Source organism: Epargyreus clarus, unplaced genomic scaffold (assembly GCF_041222505.1).
Source record: "Epargyreus clarus isolate Ecla_fem2 unplaced genomic scaffold, WU_Ecla_fem_2.2 ptg000018l, whole genome shotgun sequence".
NCBI lineage: Eukaryota > Metazoa > Arthropoda > Insecta > Lepidoptera > Hesperiidae > Epargyreus > Epargyreus clarus.
This window is the reverse complement of record NW_027332226.1, coordinates 6,048,150-6,075,220: the sequence shown is the minus strand read 5'-3', so window position 1 is coordinate 6,075,220 and position 27,071 is coordinate 6,048,150. Positions and strand designations below refer to the sequence as shown.

The window sequence follows — 27,071 nt, the reverse complement described above, 5'->3', positions numbered from 1 at the left end:
CATAAAGCCTAAGGCATGATTAATGCTTTTAAACGGTTTCTTATTAGGTACCTTTGAGTAAAACGTTTAATTAGAAATATGATAGAACACAATACTGAAATGTATTCTATAGTAATAAAAGCAAATAATCTATCACATATTTTTCTTTACATAGCAACAAAAAAAGACTAGAACCACCAAAAAATCTATCAAATTTAGATCGATACTTCATTACCCACTTACGGCCAAATATGACGCGTACATGATTTAACGTCCAATTTAAATGGAGCATGAGCTAACGCTGACCAGTCCATTAGTTGATAGGTGTACGATGGCTCGCGTAAGGTACACCACATGTCACATAGCACTAAGCTTCTCGTGTGAGGTGAAACAGAATATTTTGATGAGACAAGCACTGTACAGCGTCGATATACAAGTGAATTTTTCAAGTGTGCGTAGATGGCCGAATTCGAAACTACTAGGAATAACGAAAAAATGCTCAAATGTGTTACTGGGTGGGTTGTGATTAAAACTAAAACTTAAGAACAAAATTGTTAAAAAATGTGAGGCAGTTAATTGAACGAAATGAGCTAGTTGCCATTGAACTGATTTCAATAAAAAATAGCTCGACTTGGCGGAGACACTGCCGTGCCTCCTGATATTGATACAATTATGTAAACATCAGAAATGTTTGCTATTGGCTTATAAGACAACTTTTGTTTTCCTTCTTTGTTCATTTATTTATAAAGCAAAAAAATTAAGTTCTGATTTAAAATATTCCCTTTAAATTTAGTGCCATTTCAGTGCATATTGTTAGGTGACTCAATTTTGTTGATTTCCGTGTGAAGAGACAGACAATCGCTGCATGGTGTACAAACTACGTCATCAATTAGCTGGGCTGCCATTGAAATGGATTGAATTTGATGGTACGACTTGTTGTAAACTATCCTAATGTAGGTAATAGGTGGTTGGTAGGTACTGATATAAACTACCTGGTAGAACGGAATTGGAGCATACTGAAATACACCAATATCAGCTGATTTATATTATTATGAGGCAAATATATCAGTAGTCAGAAGTAGCATCGTATTAGAGGTCGGCTTGAGGTCGAACTTATGTTCAGGTTCATCTTTGTTGACTACATGCTGTTTTGACACATCAATCTTAAATATTTTTTTTGTTTAAAATACACAAAAAAAATCACAAAATTTTGTTCCACACGATTTTTATTAGTGTCCAAATGTTTGCCATTCAATGTAAAGAAATTCACGACATATACCTATTTCTTCTAGTATACTAGTATTATATTATACACTAAAATAATATAGTACCTACTTTAGAGTGTAGTGGCAGTGTAGCGACTTCCCGCTACTCGTCAAGAGATGGCGCTGCTGAATCACGCTATCAAAGTTTTCTAAATATCTTGCATATGTACAAGTATTGAAATGAGACTGATGGGAACACGGCCGCTCCCTGGGCATGATCACCTAGCCCGGCGGGAGATCTCCCTTTGCCAAAGCAGCAACGCACCACAATTTCGGATAAACTCATTCTCCCAGAAATCAGATTTGATCAATTCTGTTTTAAAACACAATTTAACATTATATTGCAAAATAAAGGCGCAATAAACCGTCCGCACTGAATTGTGAGCAGTACACAACACAAATTCACTGCGATGCGAAATTAATTCAATTTAAGCCCAGCGGCTCATTGTAGTCGTCAATTATCGTCATGTGTGCAACATGTGTGTTATGCGTAATTATTGCTGTCGTCATCAACCCAACGTCCCACTATTGGACACGAGTCTCCTGATTGGACACGAGTCTTAATGTGAAAAGTTTCGGATGTAATTCCAGGTGAGCCAAATGTGGATTTACTTGGAAGCGAAGTATCGTAAAGAAATCTCAGCCATTTTCTTCGCAGATTTTTTTATGTAAAGCAATTAGAGGACTTAGTCATAAGCACTGTTCGTTGACATATTTTTCCAACCCTATATAGGATTAGACTCTTACCTAAAATCGGTAAGAGACACGATGCTGCCCTTGAGAACTAAGTTAAAACGCTCGCCTTTGCACCTATATACTTTATCTATCACCACACTCTCGATACCAGAAACCGCAGCACTAAACACAGCTGCTATAGAGCAGAAACCGGGAGATTATAATTTCAAGTACAACGTAACTTTGAATTAGACGCCTGAGATTCCAATGTGTACAGTACTATATGATTACACTACTCAGCTTAATGTGGAGTGAAGACGCAATAATCCGTTCGCGTTGTAATACGAGCACTAGGCAACACTTCACTGCGATGCGAGATGAATTCAATTTGACTGCATGTAGTAGCGTAGAATCACGTCGTAAATATAGGGTTACGAAATTATGTTCACTACAGCTACGATATTTTGAATTAAACTTCCTCGTATAGATTTTCTTTTGTCATCCATGGTTTACCAATTTTGGCGGAGACTGGATGATTTTGGAAAATGAAAAACCGTTTTTTACATACTGCCCTGTGATATGTCGGTCCAAATTTAACCAAGATTTTCATTAAACAGGCCTACAGAACAAAGTTCAGATTAGGTTTTTGTATCATGCACATAAAATATTTTAACAAATTATACTTGTTTACAGATAGACGCTTATTTTTTGTTTAGATAGACATAATTTTATCTAAAAAAAAAGCGTGTATGATATAAATGATTATAGTCTAAATCTAAATAATATTAAGGAAGTCAGATTAAATTCACTTTAACTTTATCTTAGCTCAGACGATCATGAAACTGTTATCTAAAAGGTTCAGTCCCTGTCTTTGAAAGTAATCTTTATTTGACCACAAGGAAATCTCCAATTTCTTCGTACTAATAAAGTAATCCAGAGATATCGTTTCGCCTATCTCTTACAAGGTCGGTACTGATTTTATCAATGCTAAAGTGCCCAATGATTATAAAATATATTACCTATTACAGGTTGATTCATCAAGAAATGTCTACTTAAAAAACCGTCTGTGGGGTGTCCCGATGCAGAATTACTTTATATCATCAATCAATGAAAATATTTTTTCAGAATTTATTTTTTTTATTTTTGAAGATTTTTTTCAAGGTGGTAGAACCCTTTGTGGGTCGACTCCGGCGGCACCACCGCCACACCTATTTCTACCTAATAACAGCAGTGTTAGGCGCTGCTGTGTTCCGGTTTGAAGGGTGTGGTAAGGGAGACATACTTTTCCGAGGCGTTCCAGCTTAGTACTCAGGGGTAGCGGCGCATCTGTGGCCGACCTCAGGTAGGAATATCTAATCCTAAATATTTCGGGCGTGACTGCATTTATTGAAATATATTTTTAAATATTTAAATACTTTCTGCTCAAATATAATCAAAAGTGACATCAAAATATTATTTTTTCTTAAAACGCCGTTTTGACATAAGAACCTTAAAGCAGTCATTAGTGTTTTTTTGACATATAGCATCTAGATAACGTAACGACCTTTACAGGTGACTATTTTAATATTTTTCCAAACAATAAATATTGGTTTATGTAGAAGTCAAATCTTAAACATGTTTTTCAAATCTCGGTTTCAAATCTCTACACGATGAGGTAGGTACACAGTTATCATTTACAATTTCAATACTTGCGAAATGTAATCAATTTCAATTCGTACTATATAAATGGGTCTTGATTAAATTGACTACCGTTGTAAACTTTCCTTCCATGAAATGTTTGAAACTTGGTACAAACGAATAGATTCAAATACGAACAGACGATACTTTGTAGTATATCATTATTACGATACGGATCCTTCGCGAATATTTGACATAGTTCGCTGAAGTTGAGTACATAATTACACCTCAACATTCCCTTTAGGTCGTCGCCCTAAGGGCTCGGCCACCGCGCCTTGTTTTACGAGTGATGAAAAACTGTCCCAATTAGGTAATGGTTTTACTCAAAGCGTGAAACGAATGAGCGAAATGAATTTAAAAAAGGCCACATGCTATTTTTTTCATGAAGAGACAGAAGTCATACTACACAATTACATAAAAATAAATACCTAGCGTACACCACAAGCGAAAAATATCACTCAATATTTTGATCACCGATTATAACATTGTTATTATGGACGCGCTCTTACACTGTAATTATCTATAAGCAATTTTAATTTAATGTAAGTACGTAACAGCATTTATAAAAATCAGGGATCAAAAAATATTTCATTATTTACTTTTGAGAAATTTATGTTTTTACTTTTGTAAGACACATGTTTAGTTTTAATAATATAGTCATAGAACGTAGCAACGTGCATGCAGTTGTGGTAATTGGTGGTTCTACCAATTATAGACATCTGTAATTAAACTTAGATAAGATTCGATTCCCGAGGTCGGCTATACATATATTATTACCCCTGAGGACTAAAATGGAACGCCTCGGAAAAGTATTTATTTAATTATTTATTTATCCAATAAAAACCAAAGTTGTATCATTCTATTTCTTTTCACTTTAACTCCGCACCTGTAGGTTGCCTGGAAGAGATCGCTGCTTAGCGGTAAGTCCGCCTATTGTATTTTTTAAATTATAAATTGTCATGTGTTTTTATTCTGTTATGGGTACAATAAAGTATATTATTATTATTAAAAACTTACCGCTTACCGTTCATTAGTAGGACACGTCATTGAAACGGAACCCAAAGAAACCTCATATATGTGATGAGTAATGTACTAATTCAAGTGTATACAGGTGACATATTTTACGCTCGATTTATGGTCGGTTAATAGTTCATTCCTAAACAAGACCATGTCACAAACCATAAGAACATTACTTTGAGAGTGTTTTGTAAATACTTAGTATGTATTTTGTTTGTTTAATTACAACAATATTTTGTTGACAATAGCGATTTATTATAAAACTTTTGTTATTAAAACAACTCATGTTTCTAAGCGCCTAAGAAGTTATACTTTTGTTACATTATTACAAATAAAATGTACTCATAATAATTAATTAATTGATATATTTTACAGAGAGTGAACATTTTTTATCTGGAAATGGGTTTTTAAATGGTATACAAAATATATATGAACATAATATTCATAATGCAACACGCATTATGAATATTATGATTCGAAAATCAAAAGATCAAAATATGATCAAAATGCTTTTACTTATTATTACATCAATACCAAACTTATCCGTGACTTTAAATTTTTTATACTAATATCATTGCCATATATACACATTACACATGTATGGAGAATGAACTTGATATCAGTTAAGCTGAGCAAATCCGATTATCAAGTCTGATGTTCTATATGGGTATACTACATTTGGTATTGTTGTAGAACATTGTCACTGAAACTCTATAGTTGGGAATGACGGAAGGGTTTCGATGTCGGGAGGGATTCCAATTTATTGTAATGTGTGTTTTAGATTGACTGCTAGGTTCTTCCGCGAAATTATTATGCATGAAAAATTATCGAGTGTTTATTTATGATGATAATATTATATTTGATACGCAGATGTAATTATTTTGAAACGAGGCGCTTAATGTAAATATAATTTTAATCGCTTCCCAGAGAAAAGAGGTTATCACTTAATGATTATAACGTAATAATCTATTGTATAGTTTCTATTTATTACTTATCAGCACTTAATTTTACTTTTTTATATAGATTTTAAAACTCATATAAAAGTTTGATTGAAGAGTAAACCATGCTAAAAATCCTTTATAGATATGTATAGAAAATATAGATTTTACAGAATTTTCACGTATCTTACATAACTGAATTGTAAAGATATAATCTAAAATAGTATATTATAATGATAAAAATTGAAAAAGTATCGAACCATTGCGCGGGGCAAGTGTTCGATACTGCAATGCAATAATATTATAATGCAGTCGATATCTTCTTCCTTTGGCCAAGGGCTCTCATTTCTCTCCATTATATTTCCTCCGCATCATTTCTTTTTTTGTTCTTCTCTTATTTTATTTGTTTCATTTTCTGCCTTCACCATTATTTATAATAACCAATTTATTTATAAACCTCTTATCGTGAGCACCCAGTAATCAACTAAATTATTATTTGTAATACATTATATTAATACCATAATGACCTAATTTTTACGCTTTATGTAACTTTAATAAAACAACAAACATTACTACAAATACTTTTTAATTAAAAATAATTTTAACACTACAAAGCAGTTTTTATAAGCTAATTGTAACGTAAATGATTATCGAAATTATAACAATTATAACTTAATTTTTATAGAGCGACGCGTCATTCCTGTAATACATATTTTATTGGTGCGTAACCTCATTAGTTGAATGAACTATAATTGACATACCGACTGACCTGCCAATTAAACACGGGTATGCGCTGCTCATTCGTTTTTTTATCCCGACGATACAAGTACAGTAAGTACTAAGGGTTAGTATGAGTTATTACGTTTTGACAAAAATGACTGTTTTGGTATTTGTTTACGTATTTGCCCACACGTTTCCAATCAGCGCCTCGGCGGTTGTATCAGAACTGATTGAAAATATATGGGTACTGATATTAATATATGTATATGATGTTAGACTAATATTATTGCGGAATTGAAACATTTTCATATGTAAAGGCACAGAAAGGGTACTTACGATACCCGGTTGTTAATTTTTTACTGATATTTCGTATCAGTCGCATAGATCGTTGTCATGGTGAAACTGAATCGAAATATCGACAAAAAAAATTAAAAACCGCGTATCGTGACTACCAGTTACATATTAAAATGTAAATAGCACGAATGATAGGAATTACAATACAGTCTATAGAATATTATTTCTACTTCGTCATAGACTAAATGTGTAGGTAAGGCGGTATTTAGGTAATAGAACATCAAACTAGCATTCAGCCCACTTGATCGACTACGGATAACACAAGAATCCTATCAGATTTCGGTCAAGCATTCCTTTAGCTCTATGGACTAAGCTAAAAGCTCTTAGTACTGGATTTCAACTAGAACTATTATAGATTTAGATAGTTTCAGGTATATCTAGATAACAAATAATATCTAAGGGTACTAATATACCAGCAACAATTTATGTCACATCGCCGACGATCGCTATTGTACTGACGACCATTGGTGACTGTTTTTAGAGCTTATTGTCGCTCCTGTGTTCCATGCCTAATACGCATTAAATTGTTTTTTATATAAAATTGAAGTATCTAAATTTACAGCACAACATATTCTAATATTATTCATTTTTAAGATATCCAAACATTAAAAATGGTTCATCTTCTCTGTGTCTCAGAATTTATCTTATAAAGCACTGAATCAATTGGGATATGGTTACACGTGGATAAACAAATTTAAAGGAAATAAGAGGGAAAATTTGAAACCGAAACTATCTGAGATAAAATCGAAAATCGTAAGTAAACGTGGGAGGGACCGCTCAGGAAATCTTCTATTACATAAAAAGAAATCAAGTTTAACAAGCAGAAACAGATATGATGTGATTGGGCTTATTTGGTCACATCCCGCGCCATTTTACGGATATTTTTGCAATTCTTACACATTTATACTGCGAGCTGTGCCCTGTAGTTCCACCCGCGTTTAAAAAAATATTTTTTTAATATTTTGTGCGTGACTCTAATTCTTTTTCCTAAAATAAAAGTAGCCTACTAGTACTGCTACTACTAGTAGTGCTGTAGTACCGCTAGTCCCGTCAAAATCGATTTTGCCTTTTTCGAGACTCACCGGATCAAACAGACAGACAGACCAACAACAGAGAAATTTTTTAATAATTGTATTTTTGTTATAAGTACCATATGTTATCACCAGATAGAACAATCAGATCATCAGGTCATATCAAGGTGGCATTGCCATTACTCAATTGGATAAAAAAGACTACTTCTGATATTTTGCATAAAATGTGATATACATTATGTAAAACATCCATAGAGAATGGTCATTAAATAGATTATTCAGAGCATGAATAAAAATCACGAGTTTCATTCATAGATAGGACATTGAGGATGACGTACACAGAATTATATTGGCCTCATTAAAACCAATCGTCGAATCGTTCCTATATACATAGAATACAGTAAATGGCAATCACAGTTAAATATACTCGTAAATGAACATAACATCATTGGTATTGGCAATGATGTTAAGGTACATACATCGTTCTAATGTATAAGTACTGGTCTGACGCGCAAAGGGCTCCGGTTTCGATCTCCGGCCAGACAGATTTCTGAATGATGAATTTAGATATCTGTTTTGGATTTGGGTGTTTGTGTATTCGTCTTTGTGTATCCATGGTATCCACGATACAGGGAATCCTAGTGTGGGGCTGTGAGTGTAGAGAGCAAACATGCCGTCCACATGACAGCAAGTGGCTACTGTCCATAGACATCTGTAACCTCAGATAAGACAAGAGTCCTGCCTTATTACTCGGTTACATTTGCGTTGTAACCCTGAGGTCTAAGTTGGAATGCCTTCCATTATCACTTCAAACACTTCAAACCAGAACGGATGTGGCCGTGGTATCTTCAGCTCAAACCACAATGGGCTCTACCACCTTCAATTATATAGTCTATTTACTAGCTTTCATCTAATATTCGACATTATAAAAATAGAAACGCACTTAACTTTTTATGTTAAAGAATCCGACCGTAATGATATTTTTGAGATACATTTTTTTCAATTTTTTATTAATCGTCAGTCTATTATTGAACGTCAAAGTAAAAACCAAAGAAAAAAGATAGAGAAGGAAAAAAAATTGTTCTTAACTCTTTTGTCTTTGAGCATAGCAAAGTATATAAAGACAAAGTTAGCCCGTCTTACATAAGTATAAGTGGTTACATAACGCTTTCTACATTAAAGCCTCACAGGCAATCCTAGTGTGAACGCCACAAAGGAAATTATGGTGGCTGCCACACACACACAAACACAGAAATACGAGTAAAAAATCCAAAATAGAAACCTTATTTCAATATTCAGATGTTTGCTTAACCGAGTATCGAATCTAAAACCCTTTACATGTGTTATATAAGGCATTGTATGAGGTATATTCTTACTGGAAATTATTTACCATTGGTAAGAGATGACACATATTTTCTATCACATAATAAAAACATTGATATCGCTTATAAATAATTAAGGTGGATTAAGATAATGTTGATAATGATAAAGTGATAAAGCTTGATAATGAACTGATTGAATGTGATAGAAATACTTATTCAATCGGGCAAGTAGGTAAGGTTTATTATCTATTAACCTATTTCTGTCATAAGGCATCCCTCCCCCTGCCATAAGACAACGTTGTCTGAAGATTACAAAGTCATTATGGAGGATCTGATTTATTTTGGAACATAATCTAGAGAACGTAGCTAGATTTAGCCAAGCTAAAAATAGTTTGATCTAGATAGGAATTTAGTTTTAGACGGATATTTCCGATGGAAATGGTAAAATTTCCGTTTTAAAAGTACATTTTTAAACAAATATATCCGATAAACAAGAAACAATATAAAGTGCTTTAATATTGTTTGAGAAAACGTGGCAAATACCTATGCTTATATGTTACGGAATAGAAACCATAGACTCCTAATTTGCCATGTTTCATACTAAAACACTGTGATACTCGTATTGCGATACGCAGAGTGCACACTGATTGACTGAGACTGTTCTTTGATTGGCTTGACAAGTGCATCATATAATAAGACCCATAATTCGTATGATTTACTGATATGTAACCAGAGTGTATGTCATGAATTTGGAGACTATTTAGTAGTAGCTCATGTATCCTTGCCATCTAATTCAAAGACATTATTCCTACTTTAAACTTTTAAACATTATAAATGTGTGGTCTAAAGTAGGTCTAACTCACTGTTCCATTAACTAAGCTATTAATTTCTAAATGAAGTTATGTTATGAAACAATATTTATTATAGAGTTTAATTTATTACTGCTTCTTCATGAAGAAAAATCTCTTAAAAGCAGTAGTAGAATAGTATATTTGTGTTCAAAAATATTTCAATACAATACTACCTTAAAAGAAATTTTGGGTTGAAACCTCAATTCATGCTTATCTACCCTCGAGGTTAAGGTTGCCATGAAGGTAATATTTAAATACCATACCACTCACTTTCATCTTATACTCACTGACAATGGTATACTGTAAACGTTTTATCTACATTTGCAATATAATACGACTTGCCTATAAATATTATCAATAAATAATTAACTTATCACTAATAATACAATACCAGTGTAAACACATGGCAATTGAATAATAAATGACCATGTATGATAAAATGTATCATATCCCGGATGATGAATATTATTATGTTTATCGCTGATATATGATTTACAAAAGATTTATGTATATTGTATGTATAGGAAACGATTATTAATTTATTAAAAAATATATTATTAGATATGCGCGCGCATCATAATTATACCTCTACATATTTTTGGTTCGCAAAATATAAATTAGCTCATTAAATGTTTATTAAAACATGGTTACGTCACCAAAATATCAATATTGCTGATATATTGCGCAGTATACTTAAGAGACTTAACATTAGACAACAATATTCATTGTACTTATTGAGATACTGAACACATCAAAACAATTAAAAAGCTCTAGGCTCTTCTTAATATTTCGCTGCTTCCTGAAGTTCCGTAATATGAAAGTTTTTAAAATAAATAACCCATATCAGGCTTTATAAATGACGGTTACCCAGTCCGACACAGACGCACGGAATTTTAATGACTTCTTAAATACTTCATGTATAAATTGCAAACATTACTGCCTCGGACCGGTCAAACTTTATTTGCGCGAAACGCCGCTTTTAATGTATTTACTGCTCCAATTTAACACATCTACGAAGATGTCTAGCCGACTGTATTAATTGTTTGATGATCTCCCAAATATAATAGTTAGTGAAAGTATTAAAAAACTTACCGGAGCATACTGAGGCGAGCAGCAAAACCGCGCACGTTACCAACCGCATTTTTACTGGCACGTAACTACACAACTTCCGTCATACAGTCACTGACGAGTGTAACTTGACGAAAACGTCCCGACCTTTCGTCACGGGTAGATTGAAACCTATGAAACTTTTACGCGGAGCTCAGAAGAGTCCGCTGTTGGAAGCGACCCGCGACTGTGAATATGTCTCTGGAACTACCGTGGTCATTGGGTACGACTGCTCAGCGACCTTTGACACGCATGCGCGTTACGCTGACCGCTGACTGAATAAACTTTTGAAAATTAAACGTGACATGTCTCGTCGATTTGAACAGAATTTACAGCTCATTAGGGAAATAACGTCCTAGTATTGCAGTTATGGTCCATGCGTAAATCTTTTGGCATCGCATCCTTAACGTTCTACGTTATTACGTCTACGCTGCGTTTAATTTTTAACCGATTTAAGACAAAACGGTTCTGTATTCAATGGCAATGTATGTAAGTATATGTAAGTTGGTAAGTCCGTGATTTCCTCAAAAACTACTGAACTAATTAACTAATATTTCAAATTCACTTCTTTGGACGATTGTTATGCAAATGGTACGCGATAATAATTATTTTTTGATAATAATTAATTATCGAAATATTAAATTAATCACGAATTTATTCTGGATACGAATATACTTACAGTAATAACCTATTCTATGAAACTTGGCCTCAATATTACGATGTCCTAAGCTATAATCCCAGACAGGCACCTCTTATCAAATTTTAACGTATGTACGTATTAGAAATTAATGATCATTTAAACTTTAATTATCGGTGAAGGAAAACATTGCGAGGAAAACTACATGTATAAAAGATTTTTTTTTAAGTTCCCAATGGGTTATGAAATCCATAAATTCTCACACAGCCAGCTATGGGACAGTAATGGATTGATGACGATTAATATACCTACGTTCGTAAGAGATATGAGCGACTTTAACTTTATTGTTCTAGTTCAAGAGAGAGTTAACGCGTCAAAATATTACTATTAATTCGATTCAAAAACGACATTAAGGTGCAAATCTGTATGTGATGTGATGACTGTAGGTTAGAGGAAACTTTATATTTAACTTGTAGTTACATTGGTGCAACGAAATATACAAATGGGAAAGTTATACATTATGTCTAGAAGAATAAAGTCATTTTTTTATTTCTAATCCATTCAACATGCTTTCTGACTATACCCAAACAGTAAAATGTACATAAAGTATAATGTTTTTCGTATATTCCGTATTCCTTATTATTTAAAATGTTATTAAAAAGCGTATACGGTAAAGTTTCTATGTAAATTCGTTAATAAATATTTTACAAAGTACTTTCTTATAAATTACTGGATAATAATTTTCACAGCATAGTAAATAAGGAACTCCTTTCATTTAAATAAATATAAAATAGGAATCGTGAAAAAAGATTTTTTTAAGGGGAAAACATCATCGCCTATGAGAACTTATAAATATTTTAGGCGTACACGTAACATAGTTTTTTTATGTTACATAACAATATACATGACATAATTTTCTTTCAACACTAACATAACTGATCGAACGTTAATTCATTATTTGTTTTGTGATCAATAAATGTAAATTCAGTATCATATTACGTAGAGGGTAATGTATCTAGGTGGCCAAGACGGAGCCCGTCTACAGTGCTCTGCCAAGTAATTTCGGGTCAGTAAGCGAGCGCCTCATAAGTTGCACACTTGGACGAGTTATGGGTGCGTCCTGCCAAATTCTGCCGTATGCGTCACCCCTTACCACTGACCCATTAAGCTTATATATTAAATCATGAAAATTATAAAATTTACAGGAAAGTACTATGGGAAAAACGGCGAAATATAAATTTGTAAATAAATGGTGTTTATACGGTATTGCAAGTAACCGCTCTGCTCGTCGAAAAAAAATAAAGTGCTCCTTAAAAATATGAAAATTTCTGGGTATTTAAAAGTTAAAATCATTAGTACAGAAATAAACCAGAAGACAACAAAGGAAGTACCACCACTACACCTGTTTCCATCTTGAACAAGTGGGTATTATTGGTTTACTCGGGAAAAACCAACATGAGTTCCTCTCAGCCGCCGGGGCAGCAGAGAGGATATGCCAAACTTCCACCGGCTAAAACCCCACGATGTTCCTCTAGACGCCCTTTGTCTAATACTTTTTTAAACTTTTTATTTTCATCAAAACTCTATGTATGTTAACTGCTGGATATGAAAGATTTTCTTTTCTGAGTATCAAAAATACAGATCTTCACACAAGTCAGAACGAAATTGCTAAACATTGAAACATTATTGCTTCTTCAGTGCTTTCCTTTGTCGGTAAACCAAAGGATAGCTTTTCTAATCTGCGCATATTTTGAAAAACCTTCTCCCCATGTCATGCGATTGAACTCTCGACATTCAGGGAGGAAGGCCAACATTCACATCATTATGGTACCTGTGTAACAATAAATTTGAAACGGTAAGTTTACCCCAAAATTAATTAAATCTATTGTCATACTTTTGATTGAAAAAACTACAACTTACACGTGTTCTTATAATACTTACTTACATTTTCTTACCTTACTTTTAAACTGATAATATAATCAATGCTAATGTAAATTTAGAACTTGGTTAATCCACCTGTTTCCCTCAGGATACAGTTTCTGGGGTGAAACATTGTACAAATATTGCCACAACCTCTGCAGAATAATACTGTAAAGTTTCATTGAGAATAGTTTGAGTAATAGAGATGTTAAAAGGTGTAAATAATAAAGATATCTTACAGATAAATATAAAGTATTCAACTTCTTATTATCAACACTTCATTGTCCCACTACTAGGCACAAATCTCCTCTTATAATAGGCAAGGTTTAGCCATACACAACCTCGCTGGCCAAGAGCGCGTTGGCAGACTTGACATCTCCCAAAGTAGTTTTAAAAAAATCAGGGATGTAGATTTCACGTAGCTTTCCTTCAAAGTCAAACAATGTGAACATTAATTTTCAATTCAAACGAAACTTTGAAATATCAGAAGTGTGTATTTGGAATTTAAACCTTGGACCCCAATAGAAGAGACCAAAGTACAGTAGTAGCACACTTTGAACACTTTGTTTAAATATAATGATCGTCCCTTAAAAGTTCAACGCAGTGCTTGAATACCTCAAACAGCATACGTAAAAGGTGGTAGAACTCTTTCTCGTCCGACTCCGACTGCACCACCGCCATACCAATTTCTACCTAATAACAGCAGTGTTAAACGCTGCTGTGTTCTTGTTTGAAAAATGTGGTAAGGGAGACATTATTTTCCGAGACGTCCCAGCTTAGTCCTCAGAGGTACCGGCGCATGTGTGGCCGACCTCTAGGAATCGAATCCTATCTGGGGTTGATTACAGATGTCCATGGGCGACAGTAGTCACTTACCATCAGGCGGACTGCATGCTCGTCTGATACTTCTATAGTATAAAAAAATGGGAATACATATTATTGAAATACCCACATAAATTTTATGAAAACGTATGTTGGAAATATGGTATAATAGCAAACACAAAACTTAAGAGAACTTACGAAAAACACTATGTCGCTGTATACTGAGTCCGACTTATTCAAGAGCTCTTGAATTCGCAGAAATAGAACGCAGTGCGCTGTGAATTGTGAAGAAATCTCCAGTAGAGCAATACACATAACAGTTGTGAAGCAGTGTTGTTGTATACAAAAAAGTAGTGATAGTCTAGTGTATCACTGCACCTCTTATAATTAATTTTCGATTTTGCTGACAAACTATTCCTAATTTCATTTTTTCTAAAACAAGTCATTTTCGTGTTTCCGTCATAGATAAGTATAGATATCTCTCCGCCTTGTAATTGAAGGAAGCCATTAAATGGCTTAAACGGCTGACATTCGGCCATTTAATGGTTGTCATAGTGTAATTTTCGCGGAACAATGTTGACATGCGCAGTTAAGTGGTGCAACAACACGAAATCGAAGAGAAAGTGCGGAGAAATATAGTTTCATTCGTAAGTGATCTAAAAATTATTTTTTTTTAATATTTTTCAAACACGAAAATAGATGACAGTGACAATTTCAATTGTCAAAACTGGTTACATTTTCTTGTTAGGAGTGAGTAATATTTACTAATCTATGGTTTCCGTATTCTTTTTGGCGACCTGGGTAGAGTAGGTGAAAACGTCTCATTCAAAACCTATGGTTACGTTAAGCCACGTATAGCCACGCTGATTCACTGCGGATTGACAGTAGAGATAAGGCCATTAAGGCATCTATCCGGTCCCTATCAACACAAGCTACGCGACTACGCGCTTCAATTCAAATTTCAGGCGGATCTACACATTTGCCGCCAGTAGGCTGATTTAGTTTTGCCACCCCTAATGACCTCTACAATTTGATATCCTAGTGCAGGGCTATCCAGATCAGACACGATCGTTGGTCAATACAAAAAAACTAAATACATTAAAGAGCCGTAAAAATATACTTACGTTAATTATTTTCTTTGTCGCCTCTATGGGAATAAGTTCAGCTTAAAAAAATTCGGGCTAGAAAATTTGCCGCCATAGCCTAGTAAGGTTATTGATAACTCTGTCACTGACTAAAGGTACTATTAGGTACCTATTATAAATAAACTGTCTTTGATAGCTAAATTGAAGGTTACTGACAATAACATGTCTTTGACGACTGTTCTCACAAAGACTTTTCTTTCAACTTCTGTCATAACGTCCCTTTTCCAATAACCCTAATATATTTTATTTCAAGTTTTACGTAACTTTCATTGTTACTACGCAATAATATATGAACGAATGTAACACAATTACCATCTTTTTATGTGTACAATTAATGTGGAATTATCTATAATTATATATCTACTTAGTTGAATAATCCTTTTAACAATAGACTAATAATATGTACGAGCTGCATTAAGAAGTCCGTGATTATTTTAATACTTCTTGGCAACAGATAATAGAGACGTATATTAAGTTAATTTAATCAGATTTAGAATTGAAATACTTGAAATATTAAGATTTAGTGAGAGTTTTGACGACCCGCGTGGCGGAGCGGCCACCATACCGGTCTGACGCGCAAAGGGTCCCGGGTTCGATCCCCGGCCAGACAGATATCTAAATGATGAATTTAGATTTCTGTTTCTGGGTCTGGGTGTTTGTGTATTTATCTATGTGTGTGTCCATGGCACCCACGACACAGGGAATCCTAGGGTGGGGCTGTGAGTGTAGAAAGCGTTTATTTAGTGAACACATTTTTACTCGTATAAATTTATAAAGGATATACCTATTTGTTACTCATGTTTAATAGCAAAGGGTAGTCTTAACCCTGAATAGATTCAGGACCTTTGTGCTAAACAGATATAAAAGAAATAAATAACAAAGAAATATACATTTACTAAAAATATATAATAGAGATAAAAAGATACAAGTACTATTTTTCTCATCTATTCTACGCGTTTCATGACCCCTCAGGAATTTGATTTTTTTTATAATATAGGAGTAGCAGACGAGTATACAGTCCACCTGATGATAAGTGGCTACTGCCACCCATGGACATCTGTAATCAACCCCAGATAGGATTAGATATTCCTGTGACCTGACCTTAGATGTTTCCTGTTGACCTGAGATCGGTCACAGATGCGCGCTACCCCTGAGGAATAAGCTGGAACGCCTCGGAAAAGTCTGCCTCCCTTACCACACCCTTCAAACCGGAACACAGCAGCGTCTAACACTGCTGTTATTAGGTAGAAATAGGTGTGGCGGTGGTGCCGCCGGAGTCGAATCACAAAGGGTTCTACCACCTTCTTACCTTCACTTGAATAATTCAACCCTAAACATTTCTTTGTATAAACTTAATAAATTTTCTTAAATGTTTCTACACCAGCGCTGTTATCTAAAACATAGAATAATCGCCGGTTATATGTCAAAAATGTAATAGGTCGATATAGGAATAAACTATGATAATCAACACGGAGTGCTTTCTAAACTTGAACATTGAAGCAGCAATTTGATTTTGAAGTTCCTGGTATGCTGCAGGGCAGTTATGGTGCACAATAATTTCATTATCCGATCGTGTTAAGTTTTGAATTGTTCATGTAAGCTATGTAGGTCTAATCTTGATAGTGCTATATATTACTCATAATTTATTATTGAGAAACAAAGCTAAGGGAAGTGTATTATTTTATTTTCTACGCTTTTAATGTTGTAATCAATGATATTGACAGTGATATATGATAAAAGGTAGTACAAGCCTCTGTGACTAGACTCCGGCGGCACCACCGCCACGCCTTCTTCAGCCTTAACAACAGTGTTAAGCGCTGCTGTATTCTGATCTAAGGGTTTGGTAAGGGAGATATGCTTTACAGAGGCTTTCCAGCTTAGTCCTCAGGGGTATCGCATCTGTAGCTGACCTCAGGATATGAATATAATTTTCTCTGGAGTTTATTACTAATCATTAATTTATAACATAGTACGATTTAGGATTTTTCGTGATTACAAGTAACTGTGCAAGTACAATTTATTTCATGTCTAAATTGAACATCCTCAAACGTATATAAAATACAATTATATCAACTATATTACACAGTACGTACATATCACATTTATTAGGAATTTGTATCGTGTAAATCGACTCCAATTCATGAAATGTGGTAGAAATAAATACGTATTATTAAAGAGCAAGAGGTCAGTAACAAATGGCAAGTTCCGATCATGTAATCAACGAGAGTAATTGAAAGCGGAAACTCATTTATTTCTTCAATCGACCGACAAAAATAATAATAGGCTATTTACACACTTGCAACTCGCGTGGCTGAGCAGTCACTGTGGGGCTTTGTCACGTGCGGTACGCCCTTATACATGTCCCACATAATCAATAATCATACTCTTACTACGCGACCCGCATGTGCGTATGAAACGATAGGATGCAAGTGGTTTTAAAGGTAGTAAAACCCTCTGTGGTTCGACTACAGCGGCACCATCGCCACACCTATTTCTGCGTAATAACAATAGTGTTAAGCGTCTCTGTGTTCTGGTTTAAAGAAAGCGGTAACGGGGACGTACTATTCCGAGTCATGCCAACTTAGTCCTTAGGTATAGCGGCCCATTCGTGGTCGTTCTCAGGTAGGAATCTTATCTTATATGGAATTGATCACAACTGTCCATGGACGACAGTAGCCATTTAAGATCAGGTGTAGGTACTGCATGCTCGTCTGCTACTCCTATATTATCAAAAAGTATCACGCGTATGAATAAAACAATGCAAAATAAATAATGAAAAAATCCATGACTTCATTACCATCATCTCTATAATCATTAAATGTTACGACATACAAACAATAAAGAATATATCTATCGATTTATCTATCCATGTTCTTGGATGTATTGCCTTTACGCTACAAAAGCTACAAAATCAACCTTTCAACACATAAAAGTGATTTTACCAGACCATTTTTTCATTTATCTTCAATAAAGAGAATTAAAAACGATCTTATAGAGGTACTAGCTAAACCGGCAAACGTTGTGTTGCCATATAAATTAAAAAATGTTAAAAGTGAACAACTCTTATCACTTAGGGATATGAAAAATAGATTCTCAGACCTACTGAATATGTATATAAAATTTGGTGAAATCGGTAAAGCCGTTTCGGAGGAGTACGGTAACATTGTGACACGATGAAGATTTTTGTAAGCCAGAGTGCGCATTTTTTTAAATATAGAAGTAGCTTTATATAATTCATCTGATGAGTTATAAGATAATAAGTGGCCTTTGTCTCCTATGGACATCAGTAATGAACCCCAGATAAAAGTCTTACGTAATGTTGCCACAAATAGGTGTTTTGCTACCCCTGAGGGCTAATTCGAAATGTCTTATATGTCCCTTATTGTAAGCAATCTCCCAGCATCTTTTAATATTGCTGTTAAACAGAAAAAGTTGTGGCGGTGGTGCCTCTGAAGTAGAACCACATTTTTTTTTATAATATAGGAGTAGCAGACGAGCATGCAGTCCACCTGATGGTAAGTGGCTACTGCCGCCCATGGACATCTGTAATCGACCCCAGATAAGATTAGATATTCCTACCTGAGGTCGGCCACAGATTCGCCGCTACCCCTGAGGACTAAGCTGGAATGCCTCGGAAAAGTATGTCTCCCTTACCACACCCTTCAAAACGGAACACAGCAGCGCATAACACTGCTGTTATTGGGCAGAAATAGGTGTAGCGGTGATGCCGCCGGAGTCAAACCACAAAGGGGTCTACCACCTTCAATGGGTTCAAAACCTTCAAACATAAAATCTCGGGACGGATTTTAACAATGGATGATGCGTACAATCCTTATTTAACCGCTGCTACAAATGTTTTATTATTTGCGAATGAATAAATTTATTGTTTCCTTGTCCCGAAAATAAAGGTGAGATTGAGCATTTTCATATCTTATCTGTAACAATTTTCACAAAATAATGACGCGGTATCGCTGTCGGCAATTTATAGTTCCTTTTGAAATCACATTACGTTATCAGGTGAGTAAAATTAATAAGTATGATTCGTATATAAATAGCCATTGCAGTTCTTTTCGGAGACAGATTTGTTTTGCTTAACACTACTGTGCAGTAGTGTAAAAATGTTCAAGTTTATCTTGTTCGCCGCTGCTTTAGTTAGTGAGTGGTTTCTTTTTATTATTGAGTGTAAAGAATTTGATTTTTTTGTAGATGAAAATGATAAAAAAATGCCAGTAAGGCTATATTTAAAAAGGAAGTTCTATACAGATTATCATATTGCTACGAATATTATTAAATAATTATGGCATTTACTTATTTACAGAATTAGATTTTTAAAAAAATATCTCATCTCAGAAAGACAATGATTAGTCCACCACTCCGGCCAAGTTTTGGTAGACTTTACATACCATTGAGATATTTTTAAAATCTCTCAGGTATTCAAGGTTTCCTTAAGATGTTTTCCTTCGCCTTTGAAACAAGTGATAATTAATTTCTAATACGCACATAACTTTTAAAAATCAAAGATGTGTCTGGAATCTCGTACCCCTCGATCGAGAGGCAGAGTTTAAACTAGGCTATTACGGGTCACGTCAATTCATCCAAATGCAAAAAATGATTCTACTACCAGGTTCTACCTTTCAAATTAAAAGTAATTTAATATATTTTTTGTTTCAGCCCTCCATGGGTCAAACGCAGACAATGTGAATAGATTTACAAGACAGGGAAATTTTAATAAGTATTATGTTTATACCAGGTATGTATTGTTTGATATCATCATCAACCCATTACTGTCCCACTGCTGGGCACGGGTCTCCTCTCAGAATGAGAAGGATTAGGCCATACTCCACCGCGCTGGCCAAGTGCGTATTGGTAGACTTCACATACCCTTAAGATTTTTTTTTTTATAAATCTCTTAGGTATGCAGGTTTTCTCACGATGTTTTCCTTCACCGTTTAAGCAAGTGATAATTAATTTCTAATACGCACATAAATTTGAAAATCAGAGGTGCGTGCCTGGGATTTGAACCTCGGACCCCTCGATCGAGAGGCCGCGTTTCTTAACCACTAGGCTATCACTGCTTGTTATTGTTTGATAATAAGTTTAATATCTCTTTCTCGTTATTATTAGTAAAGTAAACAAATACTCTTTATCTTTATTTATATTTAGAAATATCAATCAAAATGTAGGAATCGTAATTTTTTCTTACGATTTATTTAAAATATATATAATTAGATTATACGAAGTGATTTTACAATATTCTAATCTAAATACCATTTTTCGGTAAATTTAGTAAGTCCACATTGTCCACCAATGAGCCTAGGGGTGTTTATGCCTGGACGTGACATAAGAATTCTGACCTTAAGTTGGACTTTAAACATATAGGAATTTAGCTAATAGTTACTGCACTTGCATATGCATGTTGGTATCCGCAGTAGATAGGTAACCTCGCAAACATTGCTGTTTATTTATATAATTTAATTTCATAATCGTCTTCTTCACGTCTATAGAAAAAACAGTACTAATTAATTCTAGTACTAGTTAATTTTCTGTAATAACAAAGTATATAATCGTACTCTGCTAGCACTCTTATTTGGAGTTGTTTGAAGTGGCAACATTTATGTACGATACATGTAGGTACAGCGATTATCATTTAATATGAAGTGAACAACTTATCAATAACTATCTAAAGCTTTTCATGCCAGTCTTCTTGGAGTCATATTGAATATACCAAATTTAATATCATTAATAAGATTCGAAGCGAGAACTAGCGTAACGAGTTTCTTGGAATAATGAAATGTTTCACTTAGAACCACACTATGTTTGGAGTAGACATAAATAAAGCAAACATTGAATTGGGACTTACTTAATTATTTTATGTACATTTTCTTAAAATAAAATTTTGAGACAAAAATGTTTTTACAATCTAGATGCACGGCTGTGCGTCCAGCAAATGCAGGAATTAAATTAACGTGCCTAAATTTTTATATAAATTCTTAATCCTATTAATTCCATTGAGTATAATTCCTCACAAAATTATTTATATTTTCTTAACCGTTCTGAAAAACTATAGCTCATTTGTCTTTAGTTACTTTAAAATCAAACCAATTCATAAAAATAAACAAATGTTTATGAACTCATCGACCAAAAATTCAATTTTAATCTTGTTCATTATTATTTAATTTTCATTTCAACTTTCCTGTGCATTGAATTAAATTTCACATTTAAACATTGCATTGAATTTCAGAGAAAATAGCCGTCAGTTTTACGAGCTCCTGGACACACAAGCCTCGATCTATGCTTCACCAATAGTTCTGGCACGTGACACTGTTGTCATCATCCATGGTCATCATGCAAGTGCTTTCAACTCTCTGAATCCAACTGTAAAAGATGGTATGTTTTACTAAAAGTCCAACTACATGAGCGGAGGCCAGTATTAGTAGGATAACCGTTATTTTTATCAAATTAACTCATTTAAACCTATTTCTGCATATATATGTCGTCGTCTTCAACCCTTTATTGCTGCACTATTGGATCCTGATCTCCTCTCAGCGTGAGTAAGGTAACTGCGCTGGCCGATCGTGTGTTATTAGACACTTTTAAGACATTTTACACATGTTGATCTCCCCACGATGTTACCCTTCATTTTTAAAACTATAATTCTGATATAATTAAGATAACTTTGCAAAGTCAGAGGGTGTCTGGAATTCAAACCTTGGACACCCCGATCGATACTTAATTTTGTAACTACAAGTGACTTGAAACACTTTTCCTTTTTAAACATTTTACCTGACTGTGAAGGATAGTTTGTTTCGATTTTATGTATGTCTTATTCTTTTGCACCCCCTAAAGCCCTTTTGGGCTTCTTATATCGGTTTAGTTTAGGTCCCGAAAGACCAAAATTCAAACCATTAAGCTATAAATAACTATCATTTTTATCAATCTTATAATCATATTGACAATAACAATTATAATGATGATTTGTGTATTTTAAGTACACATGCACCTTATCCTTAATGTCTACAGTATCAAAATTCTCTATCATAAAAGATTGATCTGAAGACAAGACTACCATACTGTCTACCATACTGACTGTCATAATTCCTAGTAAAGATTAATTATAAGGCAATAATTGATGTAAAGCCACTATGTTCTGGTTTTGAGGGTGGAGTACCTAAAGCTTATCATGAAGCATCTGTAATCGATCACCTGTCCGTTTAGGGTGGTAACAGATGTCCACGGCCGGAAGTAAACATTTAATTAACATTAAGTGGGCTGCACGAATGCTTTCTGCTTCTATTTTACGGAAACTATCGAGCTATGCGTATAACCTCATTGAAATTAAGCTTTCAAAATACTGATTTTTTATAATTAAAAAAGAGCTGAAAATTTACGGGTTCTATCAAAATGAATGAATATAAAAAAGTAAACATTTAAATTTGGTTGGTAAAATATCATGAAATTATATAAATTTACGAAAAATCGTACATTGCCTTAATTTGTTATAGAAAAAACTTTCTTCTTATACTAGAAATAGCTAAGCTTCTTACCCGAATGCGAAGGTCTCATTCTTCGGCACATCCTGCAGCCCAAACGGATTCGTCAATTTGTAGGAGTGACATACGCTATGTTTTAAATTAAATTTTTCGATGACCCACGTGAGAGAGTAGGCACCATATCGGTCTGACGCGCAAAGAGATCCGATTTCGATCCCTGAAAAAGCAAACATCTAAATAGTGAATTAGGATATTTGTTCTGGAACTGGGTATGTGTGTATTAGTCTTTGTCTGTGTTCATGGCGCTGATGACACACGGAATCATATAGTGGGGCTGAGAGTGTACTAAGCAAATTTGTGAGAGTGTACTTCAAGGTGGTAGAACCCTTTGTGGTTCCACTCCGGTGGCACCACCGCCACACCTATTTCTGCCTAATAACAGCAGTGTTAGGCGCTGCTGTGTTCCGTTTTCAAGGTTGTGGTAAGGGAGACATACTTTTCTGAGGCATTTCAGCTTATTCCTAAGGGGTAGCGGCGCACCTGTGGCCGACTTCGGGTAGGAATATCTAATCCTATCTGGGGTTGATTACAGATCTCCATGGGCGGCAGTAGCCACTTACCATCAGGTGGACTGCATGCTCGTCTGCTATATTATAAAAAACGCGTTTTTAATAAATATAAATACTATGAAAATTGCAGCGTTATTGGTGGCGAATGATATCAACATAATCGTCGTGGACTGGTCGGTGTATGCTAGCCAGAGCTACAGCAACGCGGTGGGCGCGGTACCCAGCATTGCGATGTTCCTAGCAACTCTTATCACCAACCTGGTGGGCAACAGTCGAGTTGCTCTCAACCGCTTGCACATCGTTGGGTTCAATCTCGGCGCTCATGTGGCTGGCTTCACTGGAAGAACTCTGGGAGGAGGAGTAGCTAGGATCACTGGTAAGTGTGGTATAAAAATCTAAAGTGATGTTAGAAGGACCAAAACCTGTACTGCATGATTTTTGTCATAACAGGGAGAAATAGTCACGTGGTGTGGTGTGGTGTAATATATTAGGTGTGAAGCGAAGTATATTTCACGTGACATATATACGAGTTAGTATATTATATGTGACGTGTGTATAGTACATTTACGAGTATATACTATATACTCGTACTCGTATATACTCGTGTTACGTGAAATATATTTTATGAAGGACATAATAAAAATAAAAATTCATCTATCCTATCTTTAAATCTCTATCTATAAGTGTTCACTGTCAGGTAACGAGGAACACTATTCAGGAAAGATAATAAGAAAAATGTAAACACTACATTTTGTAATTCATTTATATTCTATTTACGCAACTGGTACAGTGGCATTATAAAGTTTATTATTTCTATTAATAAAACTGAAAATGTTTAATTTATAAAACCTATTGTGTAAAACTCATTGAAGCACTATTTTCTAAGTTACAGTATTATTATAATCTTTAATCATTTAGTCATTTATTTGCCATGAATATTACAGTCATTACAGGACTTACAATATTTGGTAATTATTGGTATCATATTCAGCTATATTCATTTAATAGCATACAAATATTACAAATCCAACAATTTCAATATTATTAAATACAATTAATTCAACAAAAATTCAACATTAGAATATATATTATTACTATTATTAAACGTTAATTAATTTATTTATTTAATTTATTTATTTTTTAGGTCTGGACCCATCCAAAAGCCAGTGGGGCACCAACTCCCGTCGTTTGAACGCTTCAGACGCGTCATACGTGGAGGTGATTCACACGGACGGCAACGGCTGGCAGGCCAACGGTCTCGGCACCGCCATCGGCCACGTGGACTTCTTCCCCAACGGCGGTGGCAACCAGCCCGGATGCTTCCTCTCCAATAGGTGCAGCCACAACCGGGCGTGGGAGCTCTTCGCGGCCTCGCTCATCCATGACCACCTGGTAGCCAACAGATGTGACACCAATCTGCAGTTGTCGATGAATACCTGCAGGGGATACACACTCAAAATGGGAAACAATAAATACATCAAACTCGGGTAGGAATAACTGTAATATCATTAAAAATACTAAATCCATCTATCAACTGCTAAAGCAGCACTGCCACCTTCTACCGTACAATAGCAGTTTAATGGTACCTTTTTTTTTTTTTTTTTTGTTTACGAGGGGGAAACCTTCTAAAGGTACCCAGTGTCGTAGGAGCGACACGGGGTTATGTGGGATTCTTACCGCACTAAAACCCCCCCGGTGGCCGTCCTCAGCGTTGCCAAGAGGACTCCGGGATCTCCTACGGAACGCAACCGGAGTCCTCTGAACGCGTTGCCCCTTCGGGCTCCTCCCAGGTGAGCGTCAGGTCTCACCACACCGTCTGGTGTTTACGACGGTATGCGCCCACTCATACCGCCGTCCTTCCCGGAGTTGCTTGCTGGACGGCTCGACCTCCCAATCTTGCCGCCCGCAACCCCGGAAGCCCCCTTTTAGTCGCCTCTTACGACAGGCAGGGGATACCGTAGCCCTATTCTAGTCCCGGGACTACAGGGACAAGTTTAATGGTACCTACTATGTTCTAATTTAAAGAGTTGTACATACATGAGGTATTTCGACTTCTCAAAATTCTTTATTTATAAAATTAAAGTAGCAAACTAGAATAACAAACTCTATATAAAACAGGGAATCTACCTGAAATCACTCATAGATAATTAGATACGTTGCCACACCTGAGAACTAAGATGGTTGACTAATATGTAAGTCAGCAGGCATTGAAACCTTTTCAACGAAAAGCAATAAGTGATTTAGAATGGAAATAGATGTAGTGATGAAAACATAATCGTAGTACCACTTTTAAGTTTTTTGAATATAAGTCATTTTTAAAACGCAGTCCAAACTTGAGTACAACTCTTATTTTGTCCCACCAATATAAGACACACTGTTAGGCGCTGCTGTGTTCCGGTTTGAAGGGTGTGGTAAGGAAGACAGACTTTTTAAAGGCGTTCCAACTTAGTCCTCAGGGGTAGCGGCGCATCTGTGGCCGACCTTAGATGGGCGTCTATGGGCGGCAGTAGCCACTTACCATCAGGTGGACCGCATGTTCGTCTGCTACTCCTATATTATAAAAATAAAATTGGTGGCTAAAGTCATGGTTACTAATTAACTTTTTTTCTGTTTCAGATCTGGAATATTCAGGGTAAACACTAAAAGCACATTCCCCTACTAATTTATTGTCTTTTACGGTTTAAAACTAAATAAAGTCAATGTAAACAATGATTTTTAGATTAGAAAGATATTTCGTTATTAAAATAAAAAGTATTTACTGTAAATATTTATGAGTTTTCAAAATTAAATGTATGTTTTTTAATAAAATATTTTTCATTCCCATTTTTCAATCCTGCGATACGAATATTAAGTTTAATCCATATTGGACACTACACATATGTTACAATTTTACAGTGATACGGCCAAATCGATTTTAATGTAAATTAATATACGTACAGTACCCTTACCATGAGTTTTTACGTTTTGACAAATATGACGATTTTTTACGTATTTGTCCATACAAATTCCAATCAATTAAATGTCTAAATTGACAAAATGACTCTTTATGTTTAGTCTCTCTTTTTTGCGAACATGTGAGGCAGACAAAAGGACTTGAGCACTTACTTATTGTTACGTTTACTCAGTATACTGAAGCAAACGTAACAGAATAATGGAATGAGTAAACGTAATGTAAAATTGTGGGATGTTTTGAAAACTCATGGGGTACAGATATATTTTAATCCTGAGGTAGAATACAGGAACCCATCAAAAATAAATCCATGAAAGATATTATTATATTATTAACGCTGCGGATAATCTAAAACAATATAAGTACCTAATAAAATACTATATATTGAATCTCTTTTTTGTAAGTCCATTGTAAGGATAACCATTATTAAATGCTAATATCCGAAAGTATCCATTGTACCGGTTTGAACCAGTTTAGAAATTTAACCCGACAAAAGGGTTGTTATTAAACTGGGCATTTAATTAAATTTTTGAACTTTGAACAGTGTGCCTCTCGCCTATGAACATTGCAACTTTTGAAATATTATACAAATTCTCAATATT

General features: G+C 34.9%; 2 protein-coding genes across 2 annotated transcripts in view; one reads left to right on the top strand and one right to left on the bottom strand.

Annotated features, from left to right (window-relative positions):
• LOC140749703 (limbic system-associated membrane protein) overlaps window positions 1-11,204 on the bottom strand; it is a 182,122-nt gene extending 170,918 nt beyond the window's left edge. The window contains exon 1 of the mRNA XM_073082835.1: window positions 10,922-11,204. Coding sequence (XP_072938936.1) covers window positions 10,922-10,970 — 49 coding nt within the window. The 5' untranslated portion in view covers window positions 10,971-11,204. The remainder of the gene's footprint in view (window positions 1-10,921) is intronic.
• Window positions 11,205-19,550: 8,346 nt separating this feature from the next.
• LOC140749658 (pancreatic lipase-related protein 2-like) lies at window positions 19,551-26,181 on the top strand. Its single transcript, XM_073082772.1, has 6 exons — window positions 19,551-19,615; window positions 20,132-20,210; window positions 21,702-21,847; window positions 23,650-23,895; window positions 24,664-25,006; window positions 26,136-26,181. The coding sequence occupies exons 1-6, from the start codon at window positions 19,579-19,581 to the stop codon at window positions 26,179-26,181; spliced, it is 897 nt and encodes a 298-aa protein (XP_072938873.1). The 5' UTR covers window positions 19,551-19,578.
• The last annotated feature ends 890 nt before the right edge of the window (window positions 26,182-27,071 follow it).